The sequence below is a fragment of the Falco peregrinus genome, chromosome 8 (genome assembly GCF_023634155.1).
Source record: "Falco peregrinus isolate bFalPer1 chromosome 8, bFalPer1.pri, whole genome shotgun sequence".
Lineage (NCBI taxonomy): Eukaryota > Metazoa > Chordata > Aves > Falconiformes > Falconidae > Falco > Falco peregrinus.
Genome location: NC_073728.1, coordinates 5,483,936 through 5,502,247, shown reverse-complemented (window position 1 = coordinate 5,502,247; position 18,312 = coordinate 5,483,936). Strand labels below are relative to the sequence as shown.

At 39.0% G+C, this 18,312-nt stretch overlaps 1 protein-coding gene across 1 annotated transcript in view; it reads left to right on the top strand.

The window, feature by feature from the left end:
* Positions 1-18,312, top strand: part of COL3A1 (collagen type III alpha 1 chain) — a 52,977-nt gene that overhangs the window by 11,449 nt on the left and 23,216 nt on the right. The window contains exons 2-12 of the mRNA XM_055812349.1: positions 6,653-6,858; positions 8,697-8,732; positions 9,359-9,475; positions 11,589-11,663; positions 15,275-15,340; positions 15,964-16,017; positions 16,241-16,294; positions 17,001-17,054; positions 17,212-17,265; positions 17,699-17,752; positions 18,265-18,309. Of these exons, the coding sequence (XP_055668324.1) occupies positions 6,653-6,858; positions 8,697-8,732; positions 9,359-9,475; positions 11,589-11,663; positions 15,275-15,340; positions 15,964-16,017; positions 16,241-16,294; positions 17,001-17,054; positions 17,212-17,265; positions 17,699-17,752; positions 18,265-18,309 (815 nt within the window). The remainder of the gene's footprint in view (positions 1-6,652; positions 6,859-8,696; positions 8,733-9,358; positions 9,476-11,588; positions 11,664-15,274; positions 15,341-15,963; positions 16,018-16,240; positions 16,295-17,000; positions 17,055-17,211; positions 17,266-17,698; positions 17,753-18,264; positions 18,310-18,312) is intronic.

The window sequence follows — 18,312 nt, the reverse complement described above, 5'->3', positions numbered from 1 at the left end:
ATCCTGATATTTCTAAAATGTAAAAGCTGCAGAAAGGTTTCAGCATTTGGAGCTTATAAAGACAAATGAAGGGAACAAGCTACGATTTGTTTAAAATGCAAATACTTGTTTGTACCAGTGCAGGCCTGGGTTGATTTTTTTTTTTTTTTTCCATTTTGTAATCTGAAAGACAGATTGGGTGGGTCCCAGAGCAAGGACAGTTTGGCTACATGACAGACTGAGCCTTTGCCTAAGAATCCAGCCGCTGCTATACATTGCCAGTGAGACAGTGCATGTCTCCTTTCCGCAATACCTCTGACAGACAAGTACAGCATTACGGTTACCCGGCATTTCTCTTTCTTGCTCTGCATCTGAGTAAAGAGGAAAACGTTTGGGACTGGCACAGTGGCAGAACTGTTCAAACGCCAGCTTGTTTGGCAGGCAAGCGTCCCTAGAAGTAGGAAAGCATTGGTTTCAGTCTGAAAGCACAGGATGTAGCTGTCCTTTTTGGTGTGAAACTTGGGAAATCTGTGAACAATTCATTCATATTCTTTTTCCATTCCACCCAATAGCAGTTATTGCTCCTACAGGACATGGAGGAGGAAAGCATTTTTAAGATGGACCTGCTCTGATTTTTCACAGCCTGCATTTAAGTGTTTTATCAATTGAGGTTTCATTCCTGGTATCCATCCACATGGTGGACAGGCGTTACAAAATAGAACACGAGTACCATTAAATCTGAAAACATCCTAATAGGTAGGTACACCCGAATTGGCCCTTATGTGTTCATGCACCATGTGAAATGGATTCAATCAATTAGCTGGTTGGTTTAAGACAATTCCAGTTGAGAGAATGTCTGTAGATCTTGTAGTTGGAAAGAAAAAAAAAAAATCTTGTTAAGCTATTTCTTGTATTTCCACCTCTTTTCCAGAGTTCTGTGAAACATTATTTCTGTGAGACATTATTTCAGACTTTTTGAGTACCCAGCTCCTACGTGACAGAGAAACCTGCAGACAAAGCAGGCTATTCTGGCTCAGCAAGTCAACTAGTTCATTATGAGAGTCCATTTGTTTCCATTACTGATCATGGGATAGAATGACTATGGTTGATTTTCTTCTAAACATCGTCATAATACCAGATAGGGAGCCCGAGCCATTTGCTTTGGGATAGGCGCTGTGGCATTCTTTTCTGCTCAGTAAATGGAAAGCATCTACTCCAGCGTAGGGGGAAATTAAAGCATCACCACTGAAAATGAGCAATATATCTCTTTTCTACTTTGTCCTTTGTCCAATGTACAGAACAGTGGTGGAATACACAATAAATAGATGTATTTACTGTAGAAGAAATGTAAAAACTGTTTTTGAAGTAGCCATGCTGTAAAGCAAATGAGCAAAACTAGGTGAGAGTAAGGCAGCACAGGCTTTGTACCATTAGAAGGACATTAAAAGCAACAGAGAGACCCTTCCTGGCTTCAGCAGGCTTTGGATCCAGACTTAGAGGCAAGGTGGCCTTCAGCTCAGTGCTTTAGCCTTTACCAGGTTCATTTTAAATAACAGCAAAACCCATTTGCTTGAGTCATTGTGTTTGTGATGAGATTCTCGCAGATCAAAGCTCCTCAGTTTTGCTTCCCAAGCCACCACGGAGCGGCCGCTGCAGAAGCGTGAGTCACCTCTGCGTGGACTCTTGCCCTCTCTCAGGCAGAACCAGACAAGTTCAAGATGTTCTAGAATTTCTAAGCATTTAGTCACATCTCTGCAAATGGGATATGTGAGTCTGCTACTAATACTAATGCGATAGCTGGACATTTGCTTTGTCCAATGTGGAAAAGCCTGTGGGTTTTGAGGTTACTATTAGGAGATTTTTTCCTTTTGCCATATAAATGTAGCAAAGTCATGATCAGGGCGCTTGCACAAATGCAAAGCCAAAAGCAACTACAGAACGGGTCAGCTTCTCAGGTCATAGCCCTCGATAACAAACTCTCATTCACCTCACTGGAACGGGGATTATGTCCCATAGGATGTCTGTCATCCTCCGGGCTTACAGCCACCATACTTGTTTTCCCTTGTACACATTTGGGCTCTTTTATGTACCACGCTTAGAGGTTCTTTGGGATTGAATGGTGATTTTCCTTTCACAGTTGGTGATTTCCTTTTGCTATTGGTCTGCTTACATACAGATGCTAATCTGCTTAGAAAATGGGAAATAATTCAAACCCAGCGTATGACAAAGATAGTGTTGCCTTTTTAAATTTTCTTCACTTTTTAGGCCAGCTCAGGGAAATGCTACTCACAGCAAAACCTTTAAAAATGTGAATGCTCAGTAAACAGCATAAATGCAGAGATATTCAGGCTTTCAAATATTAAACTTTAATGCTTTGTACAATGAATCAGAGATTGACACAGCTTCCAACAAACCACTACAATAACTCCTATAGAAGTGAAGGGCTGTATAGCCACCATATTTAGCGCTTGGGGAAGAAGAAGAAGATTTTGCTCTGCCATAGAAGAACGCCGTTTATTTCTAATATTTTTTTGAATCTTAGGCTAATATATATTTTTGAATCAATAAGAAAACCTGGCTAAGGCATGTGTGTGACTGTTTTACTCCAAGTCTAGATGTAGTCAAGTCAGCTTTTTTATAACTTTATTATTCCTATATGTTATTTGCCAGTGCTTTAGCACAAATCAGCTTTCCAAAGGATTTTGGAGCTAACGGTTAATCTTTATGCGCAATGCAAAATGCATTATGTCATAACACGCTGACACACAGATCTACATCTGAGCACAGAGGGGGTGTTGAACAGACTAAGTCTTCCCAGATGTAAGTTTCCTTTGGAAACCTATTTAATACCTTCATTCTGCCAAAGGCCACAACGATTTTCATTGCAGCTCTCCAAGCTGATTTCTTAATTCATTTAACAATGTCCAGAAAGTCAGAAGCAAATATGAATGTCATTATATCCATATGTCTTCGATTTTTTTTGTCTTTTTTCTTTCTGTTAAATGATGCCATCTACTGTAGAATAACTGAATGACAACCTCGTAAAACGCATCTGCTTTATTTCCTTATTACTGTAAAATGATGTCAGTCATTTCGTGACACATTTTATGTGTCATTTTCATCTATATTGTTAACTAAAATATGGAAAGATCAGTATTCTCTGTGTGAAAAATTGGTTACTGAGAAAAGTCTTTGCTTCAGGAAAGAGCAGGTGTCTTGAAAAAAAAAATCTTTTCTAACCAGCAGAGTGAAAATATGGGAAAGACGGCCGTTTTCTGCTCCCCATTTGGGCTGCCCTCTTTGCTGTAGGGCAGCAGGATCACATTACTGGAAAGAACAAAACAACAAAACAAATCAATGAAAATGAAGTAAGGTGGAAGAAAAAATTGACACATGGAAATACAAGTTCTTGGATATGAATTTCCTAGTGAATAAGAACCGTGCTGTCTTAAACACATAGTTTCAAAAAAATTGAGGATTTGAAAGTATGAAGGTGATACCGAGAGCTGAAACTGGAATAATAAAAATAATCAAACACATCTTATGAGCACAGAAGTGAAGTGTGTGTAAAGTATTTGTTTTTAATATGTGTATGCAATTCATATAACTGTACATTACATGTGCTCGTGGTGACACTGTGAAGTTTTTAGCTCTGTATCATGGTATTTTTATTTAACAATTATGTATAAACTATGTTCTGCCCTAAACTAAAGAAAAATCATCTTTTCTCTTCCTCGTTAGGTTTGTAAATTAGAAGGATGTTTTAACCTGTGGAGCTCGGAAGTGCTTAAGCAGAGTGACAGCTGAGCATTGCTCTGGGGTGAAGTGGATCCATGCCCACCCCTGCTCTTTTGGGTGTATCCAACCAGCTCCTATTAGACAGATAACAAGCTCTAACCTCCCCGCTAGCTTTGGTAGTATTCTGCCTCCCGCAGGACACTGCTTTTGAGGTCGTCTTGTATACAGTGAGCAGCTCGTGCACTGATCTGCTCAGCTTTTGCCACTTTAAAATTCAGGTTTCTTCGTGAGTCATTGGAGAGACTGTAAAGATGATTTCATTCATAACGCTGCACTTCTCATTTTTAAAATACATGTCAGCCTGCTTGTTTGTCAGGAAACATTTGTCAAGGCTGGACAGTTTGGTTTTTTCCTAAGTAACTGCCCACAGTGAAATCCTGGTTTGTTAAAGAAGGAAAATGATTCTCGCAGAAACAGCAATTAATTAAGCAGATAATCAGCTTATTTAACTGGGATCCACTGACATGATTCTGTAGTGTGAGAGCTGGGAAACCAGGCAAATTTTTTAGAAGCTAAATGAGGCTTGGCAGACTAAGAAAGGATGTCTAGATCCTCTCCCGGGGTGGTGGTTATTAGGCAGTGTCCTTTGAAACGGCATCCTCTGAGGCCGTGACCCTGTGTCACGACGGGTGTGAGGAAGATGCTGACCTGGAAATAAGCACTTCTCCACCTCTGTTGTGCAGGACCTGAACTTTCTGATGAGGCCCAAAAGGTGGAGAAGCAAAGGAAAAGGGAAAAAGTGAATTTCTAACTGGTAGGAAATGTCTGAGGAGGATTGGTTTTCATATGCCACTGGAATGGTTTAGCTTTTAAGATTTTTTTGTGTGTGTGTTGTCAAAGGAAGGTAAAATACTGGCTCCCAGACAGATATCGGACAAAGAAAAAAACATTGACTTGAAAATGTCTGAAAAGGATTTTTGAAGCTTTTTGCATCTTGTTGTTCTAATCCAACTGGTGGTCAAAAACCAACTTTAACCGTAAGTAGTGTGTCAGCCTTGACAAGGCACCATATTCCTGTTTGCTTCTTTTGTAATTGAAGCGCAGAAATAACACAAGTTGGTGTATGCAGAAAGCCTGTAGTGGGGTTGAAACTAGGGAAAGAAACCTCCTGTGCCATGCAGTGCCCTGTTCTGAGATCCCCGCTCTGGTTCTCCACTCAGTGAGCCAAGAAGCCTTGGCTGTGTTGCCCATCACCCTTACAGAGCTCCTGCCAGGAGGTGATGAAAGTCACGGGTGACCCAGAAGGAAAAGTCAGGTTAATACGGACAAGGAGAAGCAGATGAGCAAGCGAGGCACTGGGAAGGGAGCAGAGAATGAAAAACTAAGCTCAGCTGAGTAAATGGCAATAAAGAAGGTGAGCTGTTCAGGTACAAAAGACAAGAGGATTCAGGGAAGATGAAGAGGGAAGTTACGTGTTATATGAAAGATGAAACCAAATAGAGAAAAAAGGAACTGAGGCAGAAGCAGCATGAGAAGAGAGGAAACGTGTCCAAGTCTGCACCATGCCAAAGACATGGGGGTGTGGGTATGGAGACAGATACCCACAACATAGAAAAACGAAGAATGGAAAGAGGAAAAAAGTGACCAGGGTGGTAACACAGTAGTAGAAAAGAGAAAAAGCAGAGATGAAAGTCATTGCATGTGAGAAAAGAATAACCTGTAGGAATGGACTGCACTGTAAGTTTGACTCAGTCTCGTACTGTGTAATTATGACCATTGCAACAATGTGATGGCATTCAGAATTGTCTGTCTGGAGTCAGTGGTAATTTTAATGTCAGAGCTTTGAAGTACATCTTTTGGCTTTTTTTTTTTTTTTTTTTTTTTTCCTTTTTTCAAGGGTGATGTGTAGTAGGTAACTTACTCTGATATTAAAGTTTCAAGGACTATGCAGGTACCTAAATAGCTCTTCCCCCAGAATTTTGTGTCTGTAAACTGAATTATTTTGAATTATTCATGGAAAATATCTTATTCCATTATTCAGAAAGTTCACTGATACTCATATGTGTAATCTGGGATTTCTAATAGTTCTACAAAACTTACAAGGAGCTTGTCTAACTTCGTAGTGTTATTTTCATAATGGTTTCTTAAATGATCAGGTTTTCTGGATTTTGTTTCTCTAAAAATACAAACCCAAAATGTAAAGTTTGAAGCTGGTTTTCATCAGTCTCTTCAGTTTCATTATTTACAACACATTTTATCAGTAGAATAGCTGTTGGAAGGAATTCACAAAGTCATGAATATACAGATGAACGATGTTTTTTTCTGAAAATACAGACACTTGTAACATTGGAGCAGGCCAGATGATACAATAATTGCAAGCCATTTGGGCAATTGATGTGAACATTCTTTTAGATCTATCGCATACGCTGGCTTTCGAAAAACACTTTGAAAACACTTGGTGCTAGCTATTCATGCAAGATGCTAGCAACAAGGGTTCATGCTGGGCAGATGGCTGATTCCACATCCGTGTGTAAGTGCTCGTGTTGGCGCACGGGGGCCAATGACACACTTGTCTGAAAGAATTGGCACGTTTGCTTTTTAGCTGCAGCAGAGAATTCAATTGCTAATTACACAGTTACACAGTCTCACACTAAAATTACTTGAGGCAGAAGATTATCAAAGATTTAATTGGGCTTTGGATCAGCTCCAGGAGGTTTCCGTTGATGTCTATTTATAGATTCAGAGCAGACTCTGCAATTACTGTAACAGATCCTCCCAGTGTCTGAAAAGAAGTATTTAGCCTTGTACTTCATACCCATAGACTATATTACAGTAGAAAACAAATGAGACTACCTAACAACTCTCATCTTATTCATCTTTGATTTGGAAAATACCTTTGAAATAATATTGAATGCTATTTTGTCTTTCTTTCCAGTCATAGGATGTACCCATCTTGGGCAGGTTTACGCTGACAGGGATGTTTGGAAGCCAGAGCCATGCCAAATCTGTGTGTGCGACTCAGGATCTGTTCTCTGTGATGACATCATCTGTGATGACCAGGAGCTGGACTGTCCCAACCCAGAGATTCCCTTTGGAGAGTGCTGTCCAGTTTGTCCACAAACAACACCACAACCTACAAGAGTAAATTTGTTCTCAGTGTTATTACTTTGGTGTTGCTGCCTTCTTGATCCATGTCAACCTCAATTCACTTTCTTTTAGATGCTTTTAAACGCTTTTCTTTTAAATGCTAAGAATGCCACTTTCTGACTCTAGGCAAATACTTAGGATGGGCAGATTTTGCCAACTCATGTTAAAAAAAACAGCTTGAACTTTCACAGAGTTGTGTCTTGTTAAATTCAAGAATGCTTCTGTATTCTATCAGAGAATTAGTACCAGATCTGATAAAATATTTGTTAGTCCTTTGGGCTGTGCAGCTGAAAGCATGAAGTCCTTCAACCCACTTTTACTTAGACAACAGGCCCAGATAAATAGTAGAAAGAGACAGAGGGCAACAATTAACCATTATATTTTTCATTTTACAAAGAAACATAGGAATAATGCAAACCGCTTATTTGTTGAGTGCATGCTCAATCTAGATCTATGAAATTAATGCCAACACAGAGTTAAAGAAAGTTAGATAAGTTTCACAGCATACTGTGAGCCTGCGTTATCAAATCAATTCTACACCACCACAGAGTAAATTTCCTTTTGCAGAGTTATTGCCGACTTTAATGCCCTGTAAAGGAAAGGTTATTCAAGCCCTACATCCCTAATTTATCATCATCTTGTTTATAGACACCAACATGACATAAACCAGCAGCAACTTAACCTCAGGAAAATCAAGAATGTTAGTGCATGCCAAGTCCCCTGCCTAAACCACTTCAGTGAGTAGGCGAGCCAGCTATCCCCACCTCTAGGGTTATCTGAACATCTCATCCTTGTTTAAGATCTATGAGATTCTGTTAGAGTACGCAGATTTCCACAGCCACATTGAAGACTCTTATCCAGAAGATAAGAGTGTGAAAAACGTGTATCTGGAGCAGAAAGGGAGGAGATGTATTTCTGCAGCTCTGTGGTCTATCTGCTTAAACATGAAATGTCAGATACAAACACATCGCCTAGTGTTAGTTGTGCTGTGTGAGTGCAGTTCTACTGCTTCCAGGATTACCTGAGCTACTTCACCAAACAGTTTTGGAGGTGTAAACAAATGGTACATACAAGCGTGCTGGAGATTTAAGCACATCTCCCTCACTTGCTGAGTCTGGAGACTCTTGAATCAGTTCTGTTGTTCCTGATAATAAAGGACATGGGGACTACTTCCTCCAGCCTCTGCCTTCAATATATAAGAGTTAGATAAGCCCACTGGAAGCTGTCCCGCTGACCAGGGAAGGTGTATAGGGAAATGCCAGCTTTGAAAGATCCAAGAGGGTTTCAGCTGAGTAGTATTTGCTACCACTCTCGACTGAACACATAAAAACTGTTCTGAACTGTGAATTTAGACTCCAGATAATAACAGGTACCTGAATTATTAATTTAAAAATAAATAACTTGGAGAAGTAGATCTAAGAAATTCAGATTAGTTACATTATCATGCTTGACATGCTGGACTGAGAAGGATACAAGAAAACTGTCCTGTTCAGCTTTCCACAGTGGACTTCTGTCCCCATGGTACCCTATGGCAAAGCTCTACTGACATCATTAGTGTCATGTTTTTGACTATAGAAGAGGTGTAGCTTTATGGATGAACCATGAAAATGCAGATAGACTGATCAAAAACCCTACAGCTTCTAAGTATGCTGAAGAAGAATAAATTAAATTCATTTGATAAAATTATATTCCAATGTTCAAATGTGTTTTCCTCTTGGTTACACACACACACACACACACACACACACACAGAGACAGATATTCAGGTTTTCAGGTTTTGATTTTCTTTTTTAATGTAACTACTTTTTTTTTTTTTTTTTTTTTTTTTTTAGGTTCCTGGAGTAACCCAAGGCCCCAAAGGAGACCCTGTAAGTGCAAATTATTATTATTATTATTTTCCTTTTATTTTTTCCAGGGAAACTGACAAAACCAAGAACCGATCCCTTTACTGCTATATCTTCTATTCAAGCTGCTGAGATATCCAGCTTTCATTGATGTCTGCACTGTCTGCAGGACTATGCCATATTGTTATGTTGAAATAGCCCTTTAGCTTCAAAAAAACTTGCAAAGATTTAAACTGGAAAAACAGAGAGAGAGAGTTTAGTCCGAAATATATGACATTTGTTATTTTTTGTTGTATTTTCCCCTGGGGGTGTGTGGGGGGGTGTGGGGCGGGAAATCTATGGACTCCACTAGCAGTAGTCATTTTAGATTCAGGAATTGACCTGTTTAATATTTCTAGTGTGTTTGATCAAATATCAGCTGCAATAAGGCTCCAGCAACTAAGAAGGGTTTCCATGTACGAATTTTGTCTACTGCCTAGTCTATGTCTTTCCTGAATGTCCATTTGCAGCCTTAGTGACGTTTAAAAGAGAAAGTTTCCCACTGCAGTCACACAGGCTGCATGTTATGAATGGAAGGATTTGTCCCGCCATGCCCTTGCAGTTGGAGGCGGGTGCCAATGTCTGTATCTGCTCTGTTTGTGTCTTTGCAGGGTCCTCCTGGGGTTCCAGGCAGAAATGGTTCCCCTGGCCCTCCGGGACAACCGGGGAGTCCTGGAGCTCCTGGCCCTCCCGGGGTCTGCCAGTCGTGTCCCAGCATAAGCGGAGGCGTAAGTCATCGTTACGTTGAGCTACTGCCTTGCTCATAAGCATACAAAGCAATACTATAGGCACCTCTCCCTTGCACCTTTACATGTATTTTGCTTTCAGTGGCATCTGATTCTCATTTGCACCTTTGAAAAACACAGCTGAGTGGTAGGTGGGTTTTTGTTGTAGTTTTGGGGGTCTGTCCATGAAATTTGGCTGGAGTGTAATTGAATCTCTGCCTTATTTTTTAAAACTTTTGGAGTCAGATCTGAGGAAGGACTTATGCAACTCAGAAATATTCTGACCAGAAAGTTTGCAGGAGGAAGTATATCTCCTCGAGGTAAATGGTTAGGGAAGTCTCTTACCTTCCTATATTTTATCCAATGCACATTTAATAAAGAAACATTCCCAGGTGACTAGACTGAAACACAGGTCCTCTGCTCACAGGGAAGTGCCATGTAGGTGCAATTTGTCATACTCCATCTTTATTTCTGGCTCACTGAATCTTGAATTCTCTTCTGAAGAGTGCGGCAGACTCAGCAAAAGAGCTAATTTTAACCTGTTTCTGTGCAGTTCAATTTGTTAAGGGAGCTGAGCCACAGCTAGCACTTTGTTGAGAGATGATGTTGTCTCCCATGCAATCAAGCAAGCCTAGCTTTACAAGGTGGGATTGCTTTAGCACAAAACATAGGAATTCTATATCAACACAATCGCTACTTTTGAGCATAGGCCATAGCTTATAGCTTCCGCTTAAGCTTCCCACTCTCAGGTAAGCCGGAAACCAAGGAAAGACATCTTGGGTGTATTTAGTTCTAAAAGGGACTGAGCTTCGGGGAGAGGTACCCATGGATCAACCCTGGATTAACCAGCCCCAATGGACATCACAATAATATACCAAGAGAGGTACTGGGCTTGGGTTGGCAGATGCAGACATGGGAGAGGATGATATGCTGAATAGTCACCCATTCTGACCCTGTATCAAAGATGTGCTGTTGAATCCTGATGAGAGGGCTGATATCGCTAGCACGGGAGTCTTGTACCTGGTCAGCAAAGGAACGGGTTCCACAGTGGTTTGGGTTCTCAGGCAGAACACTGCATTCCTTCAACCTTTCCTGCTCAACCACCTATGTGCCATTAATGCCTAAACTGCATTAACGCCATATTATTCAATTAAGTTTGCTAATAGCTGCATGATAAAATCAATATATGCCAATTAAGGAGTTTACACAGGAATTCATTGGAAAAATGACTGTAGAATTTATAGGTTTTTTTAAGCAGTACTTGATGCAAATGGGTCTGTCAAAGATGCTATCTGCTCTCAGGAAGACCCACAGGACAAGTTTTCACTCCGTACCTTGGACTAAGCTTCCATTTGCTTCAGAGAAATTGTCAAAAGCATTGAGGCTTGGCTGCTTGGGCTCAAAAGTGATGATTGTATTTGAATTATATGGAGTGACATAGTGAATGGGAAGAGAGAAAGGGAAAGATGGAAAATGGCATTAGGAAAAAAGTGTAAACCTCAGTTTTCTGAGATCTGGAAGTTCCCACACATGAGGTAAAAATATTATTTGTAGTTCAGGGAAGGAGAAATTTATACACAGGTAAAAGATTTTTTGCTACAAAATACTTCAAAATTAGACATTTGTTAGTCACAGACAAAAGAAATTAGGAAAGTAATGATAAACTGTTGCATCCTTTAGTAGAACAGAAAAAATTTCATCAACTTTCTAGAGCGCTTGAGAACACCTAAGTCCAACAGAAAAGAGTTTGATAGAGAAAATGGGGGGAAGGCTTAAAAGGAGTCAAACAAGAATAAAAGGAGACAGAATGGTAATTTTTTGGTTCAGCTGAGGCTCAGCTGCCAAGCTGAAAATTGGATTCACACAGTGTAGGGAGTTAATGTTACCATGACCTCAAAAGAAATATGGGCTTCTCTTATGGATGATTTAAATATATGGCAGCTATATGTCAAACAAGTGCTACTCAATAGATACAAATGAGTTATTTCCATACATTTGCCATTCTAATGTAAGAAAAGACTTATTTGATTTGTAGCAATCACCTTTTTTCTTTTTTCTTTCTTTTTTCTTTTTTTTTTTTTTTTCCCCTTTCTGTTTTTCTCTATTTCTTTTACAGAGTTTTTCTCCACAGTATGACTCCTATGATGTGAAGGCCGGTTCCGTTGGTATTGGTTACCCACCGCAGCCCATTGTAAGATGATATAGCCCTTTTGCTGTCCTTTCTTTTTTTTTTTTTTTAAAGAATAATTTTTCTGCTTGTAGATTATACCTTGGATGTGTATGTATCCTGATTTTAATTTAACAAGATAAGTTTTAATTTAATTGTTGCCTGCAAGCGGAATGCGATGTAAGGCAGCAGTTTGCTTGGCAATATCATTCTAGAAAGTAACTATAGATCATCTGGGTTTTATGCCTTTTCTCTTTCTTCCTTTTCTTGCCGCCTTTTTCCTAATCTCTCTCTGATTCACTGTTATAAGCTACCTAAACATTTATTCCTTTCTCCCTTGCATATGTTCCTCATTTATCTGCTCTGGTATTCTTATGCTAATTACTTCTCTCCCTTCCACCACTTTTTTACCTCTTCCACTGTCCCTAATCTTCCTTTACCTATTCAGCAGCATTCTGCCTTTACTCAGTATTATAGTCCACACTTGTTTACTTTCCCACAACTCAGATTTGCCTGATAACAAGTAAACCCCTCTTACAATCTCCTTTTCATCCCAGAAGCAATCAAAAGCTTTTTGCTTTTTCATTTTACAATTACCATTTTTTTTTACCCACAGCTATTCAGACTGTGTACTAAGGATGCTGTATCTGCCTGCTTGGCCTAGCCAAGCTTTTCACAGTGGTTGTTTTTGTTTGGTTTTTTGGGTTTGTTTTGGTTTTTGGTTTTTTTTTGTGAGATAAAGCATGGGTTGCCTGAGAGACTTATGCATGAGCTACTTTCCCCATGTAAAATAAATTTGAATGTTGCACCTTATGATTTTCCTTTTAGGCACAGGGATTTAGAAATATTCAGCACTGACGACATGGAGTGTTCTTGATTCAAGCAATCTGTTATATAGAGGATGTGGCGAATTGCTGTTATTTGAAATTGGCTGCTGCTTCATTAAGCATAATCATTATTTTCAGTCCAACACTGCATAACAAGGTTTGGGTAATACGTGTTGCAACACATCGAGGCAGTTCCAAGCTGATACGTTTCCATTTCTCAGGCTTCCATCACATCATCTTGTGAAATAAATTTTACTAATCATGACAGCTGTTTTTTCTGAAATGTAGTTCATTGTTTTCTCACCTTTATCTTAACTTGTTTATTTCTACTTCGTTCATTTGCTAATATGATCATCCATGCACTGGTCTTCTTCAACCATCCGTTCTTGTATTTGTTTGTTCATTTATTCGTATTCAGCTCTTCACAGCTTTTGACCACAGCTTATCATACCACCTGCATTTTGCTACTTGGTGTCTTAATATGGGATGTGCTGAAACAGGCAGATAAGCAAGATACCTTTCAGTTAACAATTATGGTTACTCCTTTCTATTTGGGCATTTTTCCTGGAGGTCCTTAGGGGTTTCTTGTGCTCTGACACCTGAATTTTGGTTAAAAAACAAACAAACAAACAAAAAAAACCCACTAAAAAAACCCAAACAACTTAACTGGGCACCCTAGGATGTGTTCAGCCAGGATTGTCTGTATACTTTCAGGTCATATGTCCTTTTATATTGCATCATGCAATACATGACTGCAAAGCAACAGAGCAGTTACAGGCAGATGTGACTAAAATCACTAGAACTAAATTGTTTTTATTGTGAACATGACATAGCTTATTTTATTTATTAATTTATACATTTAATTTATCAATTTTCAACTTAAACACTCAGTTTGAACAAATATCCGAACTGAAATAATTTGGAAGGGTAATAAAATAAAACACGCCAGCTACAGCACTACCATTTGTCCATGGGCGGTTGCCATGCCTGCTCTTTCCTCAGTCACACATCTCTCCATCGCTGTCCTCCCACTGCCTTTCTGCTGCTTGCAGGCTGGTTTTGGACTTTACGTCACAGTTTTTCTTTATTTGCTCATATAACCTTCACATATTGCCTTGGTCTCTTTCCACCAGTGCCCATATTCTAAAGCAAACATGCTCATTTGTTCACAGTCTGGAGGTGCTAGCAGCAAACAAATGTTATACCTAACTATCAGTTTATCTCCTCAGTGTGCACCTTGAAAAAAAATAATGTATTGTTGGTTTATAGCCATATTGTCTAATCAATTGATTGCAAATGATGAATTGATGGCTCCAATTCACATTGAATCCAGAGTTATTTTACACTAAATGAGTTCTAACAATTAACAGCAAGGGACTGCTCGTATTCACATGTTGAAGGCAACCCGATTTACCCAGGCACTGACTGCTCTGCCACGTGGTGTGCTTCTTGTCCTAGAAAATACCAAATATTACAATAATTCTCTTTTTTAGACACAAGACAATCTGTGAACTAATATTAACATAGTATATTTGTAGTATAGTAGTATCCTATATGATGTATACTAGCATAGTATAGCAATGCTATTAATCTTGTATTATGAAAATTAGGTTCGTGTAATATCTGTAATAGATGCAAATCATGTACAATCTGTAATATTCTGACACAATATGAAAATTTCCCATGAAACACATGACATGCAATATTAAGCTGTGGAATATACTGCCAGTACTGCAGCAGACAGTGATTCTCATGTAATTCATATACTTCAATTGTTTTGGCTGTATCAAACCCATGAAGAGTTTAATTTAACAAAAAGCTTTTTTTAAAGGACCATATACAGGTGCAGTAAACCACTGTGCTAGCTTTCAATCGTTTTCTGTTTTGCTGTGTCAAATGCTTTTGTGGTTGTTGGTACAGGAAGTAAAAATAACAGCACTCTTCCCAAACTGAGAATTTCCTTAGTAATATTTTACCCTCTTTTTACCAGTTAAAAGAAGGAACAGTATTACTGATTTGAGTTAAACTATATGTATATTGAGATTTCATTCCTTTGCTTATCCTAGACATCATTTACTTCTTATGGCTTACTGCTGTTAAAGTTCAGAAAAGATTTCACTGGTGAAAATGCTTGCCTTACTGACAACAACAAAAATACAGCTTTAATAAAGTATACCTAATAAAGTAAGTCCTAAGAAGTCTAGTCATAAACAGAGTTCATCATACAAAGTTCTTTTAAAGGGTGGTGTATCTTTGTGTAATATAGCTCCTGAAATGCAGGTGAGAAATTTTTAAATTAGTTTTAGAAAGCACAAGCTGGCATCGCTAGACTATGGCTGCACCACTAAACATGTAGCATTAGGCTAATAAAACTGTTACATGGCAGAGAAGCTGAAGCTCATTTACTCTGTTTAAGAAATTAAGAGTTCCAGTTATCTATTCTTCCAGTTTAGGCAGCTGAAAAGCTGAGCTGTGAGCATCCTTCTGGGGGTCTAGAGAGGCGAATAGTGATTCAAAAGACAAAAATTACAGCTTTGAAAATATCTTTTGGAGTATGTTAGCTAAGGCTGCAAAGGGAAACCCAGTGATCCCTTTTCTGGAGTGACTGTAGGTACTAGATGGTGCATCTGGCAATGTGTATGTACTGCTGCTTCTGGTTCTTACTGCACCAAGGGCTTCTCACCGTGGATTTTTCTCTGTAATAATATGTAAAATTTATTTCACAGTTATTGGTGACTATTACAGCTACAGTAAGCTTTATTGCTGTATTACATGAATATAATGACTATCCTTTAATCTACACTATAGAGTGGCTTTCCAGGACCCCCTGGCCCCAGTGGCCCCCCTGGCCCGCCTGGTCATGCAGGTCCCCCTGTAAGTAAATTAATCTTTTCATAATCCTCTCATATTCTTTTATATGAGCTTCTCCTTTCCTCTGTTGTAAATATTAGGTACATGTTCAACCGATAAATCTAGATACTATGCTGAAGAACGTTATGAATAAATTTAATCTCCTGTTAATTGGGCTGTACCACCTATGCACCACCAAGACTCGGTGGCCTGAGGGCTATATACACAGCATATTGTGCTTCCTTGGGTCCCCGTGTTCCCCTGAGCTTTCTGTGATTCTGTGGGGTTTCAGCTAAGGTTGCCTTAAGATATGCCACCACCTATCATCCTCTGTTAACTTTCCCAAATGATTATTCATGCAAAAAATTAACAGGAGATAAAGGAAAGTGGGAATCCTGATACGCATTCAGTGAATGTGGAAAGGGTCTGAGGTTTTGATGTACATTTCCGTTTAAAGGAACAGTTTTAATTCTTTTTTCCATCGAAGTATATTTGGCTTGGTTCTGCTGATTGCACCTTTGGTCATTTGTTGACAGTTCTGACTACCATTTTCCTTATGATTATGAGATTAATATAAAATATACTAACACCATGGAATGATGCATGTAATTGTTCACATCATAACTGGTTTCTTTGCTGCATTACAGGGCTCTGCTGGATACCAAGGTTCCCCCGGAGAACCAGGGCAACCTGGCCCTCCTGTACGTATACATTACCTTTCACTATATCTGCTAAAGGCTATACATTTTACAAGCATGAATCTGTCTCATCACTGGGGTGGGTTAAAATTGTCAGTTCATCCTGTCTGTTTACTATCATGTATGTCAAATCTACAAGTATTTTATGGCACCTAATGCGCTTTTAATTTGAAAGAGACTTAATATTTTTTTATTATTATAGTTAATATTAATTATTTTTCTACAGGGACCTCCAGGACCTGTTGGAATGATAGGCCCAGCTGGTCCACCAGGAAAAGATGTAAGTTCACTATTACTCATCCACTGATTAATAAATGGCAAGAAAGAGAGTTTATTAAATGGTAAGACAGCAGAGCACTTGATTCCATTGCATTTAAGAATTGTTAACATCACCCTATTTCCCAATTTGACAACATGACTGTAAGAAATTAGATTTGACCTACAGTAGGTATAAATGTCCGTTCCAAAAAAGATTCAGTATTAGTGGGCAATTTGAATGACAAATTTATATTTAAAAAACCAACCAAACAAACAAAAAACCCCAAGCGTGAATTATGCTATTTTGATCTGGTGTCAAAATAATTGGCACTTAAAAAGAAAAGCAGACAGCAGTAGTAGTTGTCTGCTCCTGTCAAATCTTGCTTTGAGAGTTAAGGCTGTTAAAACCATCTTTTATGTCACAGCCACAGCTGGGAGTCCTGGACAGGTATAGTACAAGGCAAGACAAGCAGCTAAAGTTTTTCTCCGTTTTGAGTGTTTTTCCATGAAAAACAAGTTTTCTTGTTAAAAACTGCAGTTCTAAATCCTGGTAAGTGTTTTTCAGGAGGCAGTTATATAGCAAACCCTGCTATAATCTTCCCCACTGTCTTTGGTGAAGTTCCACCTGCTTATTCCAACTCGCCTTGATCTACTAAGACTGGTTCTTTGTCAGTAACTGAAGCAACAGCACAACAGTGAAAAAAAAAACCCCAAATTTCTTTTATTAGGGAGAACCAGGAAGACCAGGCAGACATGGAGACCGTGGAATCCCTGGAATACCGGTATGGAAAAGCCCCCAATAACAATGTTCTTCTAAGCTAAGGTTTTGTTTTCCCATTTAAAATTACTCAAGTGAACGTGACACACAATGAACATTGGTTTGTGCTCTTCATACAGTAAATTTCTGTTTTATTAATCATAGTGTCTTTGTGTTTTTAGGGTCACAAGGGACACCCTGGAATGCCTGGGGTGCCTGGGATGAAAGGTCAACGAGTAAGTATTGAGTATAGCTGAGTCTGTTGCTCTACTTGAATTATGGTGTTGCACTGTTGTGCTCTTTCAATCAATTCCTTGCTAAAGAGACTGAATCATAGAATGAAAGGCCAATTTCTGGACCATGTAATCTGACCTTCTGTAGTAAAGACTGTTAAATTTTATCTGGTTACCTTGCTGTAGAGCTCCATCCCCAATGCTGTGCTGAAGCCTGCTTTCCAGAAAAGCATCCACTCTTAATTAATGTCCATGGAGAGATGAAGGAATCAGACCTGTTGTTCAAAAAGTGGTCCAATAGCTGATAGCACTCATTATTAAAAATATGCCTTTTTATATGAGTTTGTCTTGAAGCTTAATATTTTGCCAAGAGGACTCAAGTTTCCCAGAACACAAGAGGAACACTAGTCACAGATATGGTTTTCCTTTCCCACAGGGTTTTGATGGAAAAGACGGTGCCAAAGGTGACAGTGGTGCTCCTGGTCCAAAGGTAAAACCCCATAGTGTCATCTTTGTAATAGGTAGAGTAATATCCTCATAATTTGTTACATAGCTGTGCTTTGCATATTACATAATGATAAAAATCCATTAAATGTTAAAGAAATTAATTGACTTATTTTGATATATTATAATTGACTCCATGAAAAGAATGAGACTCATTCTGAAGGAATTAGGTTTTTGGAACCACATCATATCGTGATTTTCCAGCCGTGATAACATTCTAAAATGAAAGGGCATGCCTGGATCATCTGACTTTGTTGCAAAATATTAAAGGACTGACCCTTCATGATTGTGGTTTTTTTCTGTTTTATTATTTTATTCTGTCACTTGCTTAGACTTCTCAGGCCTCACAGGTCTCAGTTCATGCTGAGGACAGTCAGCACCATGCAGAATGGGGCAATGGATTGGGCTGTCTCATTTCTGTGTCTCTTTCACTTGAACAAACCAAAAAATGTTTTCACCAAAGTTCATTCTGTCATTGGTATTTTCTTTCCATAACAGGGTGAAACTGGTCTTCCTGGAGCAGCTGGGGTACCAGGCCAACCGGTA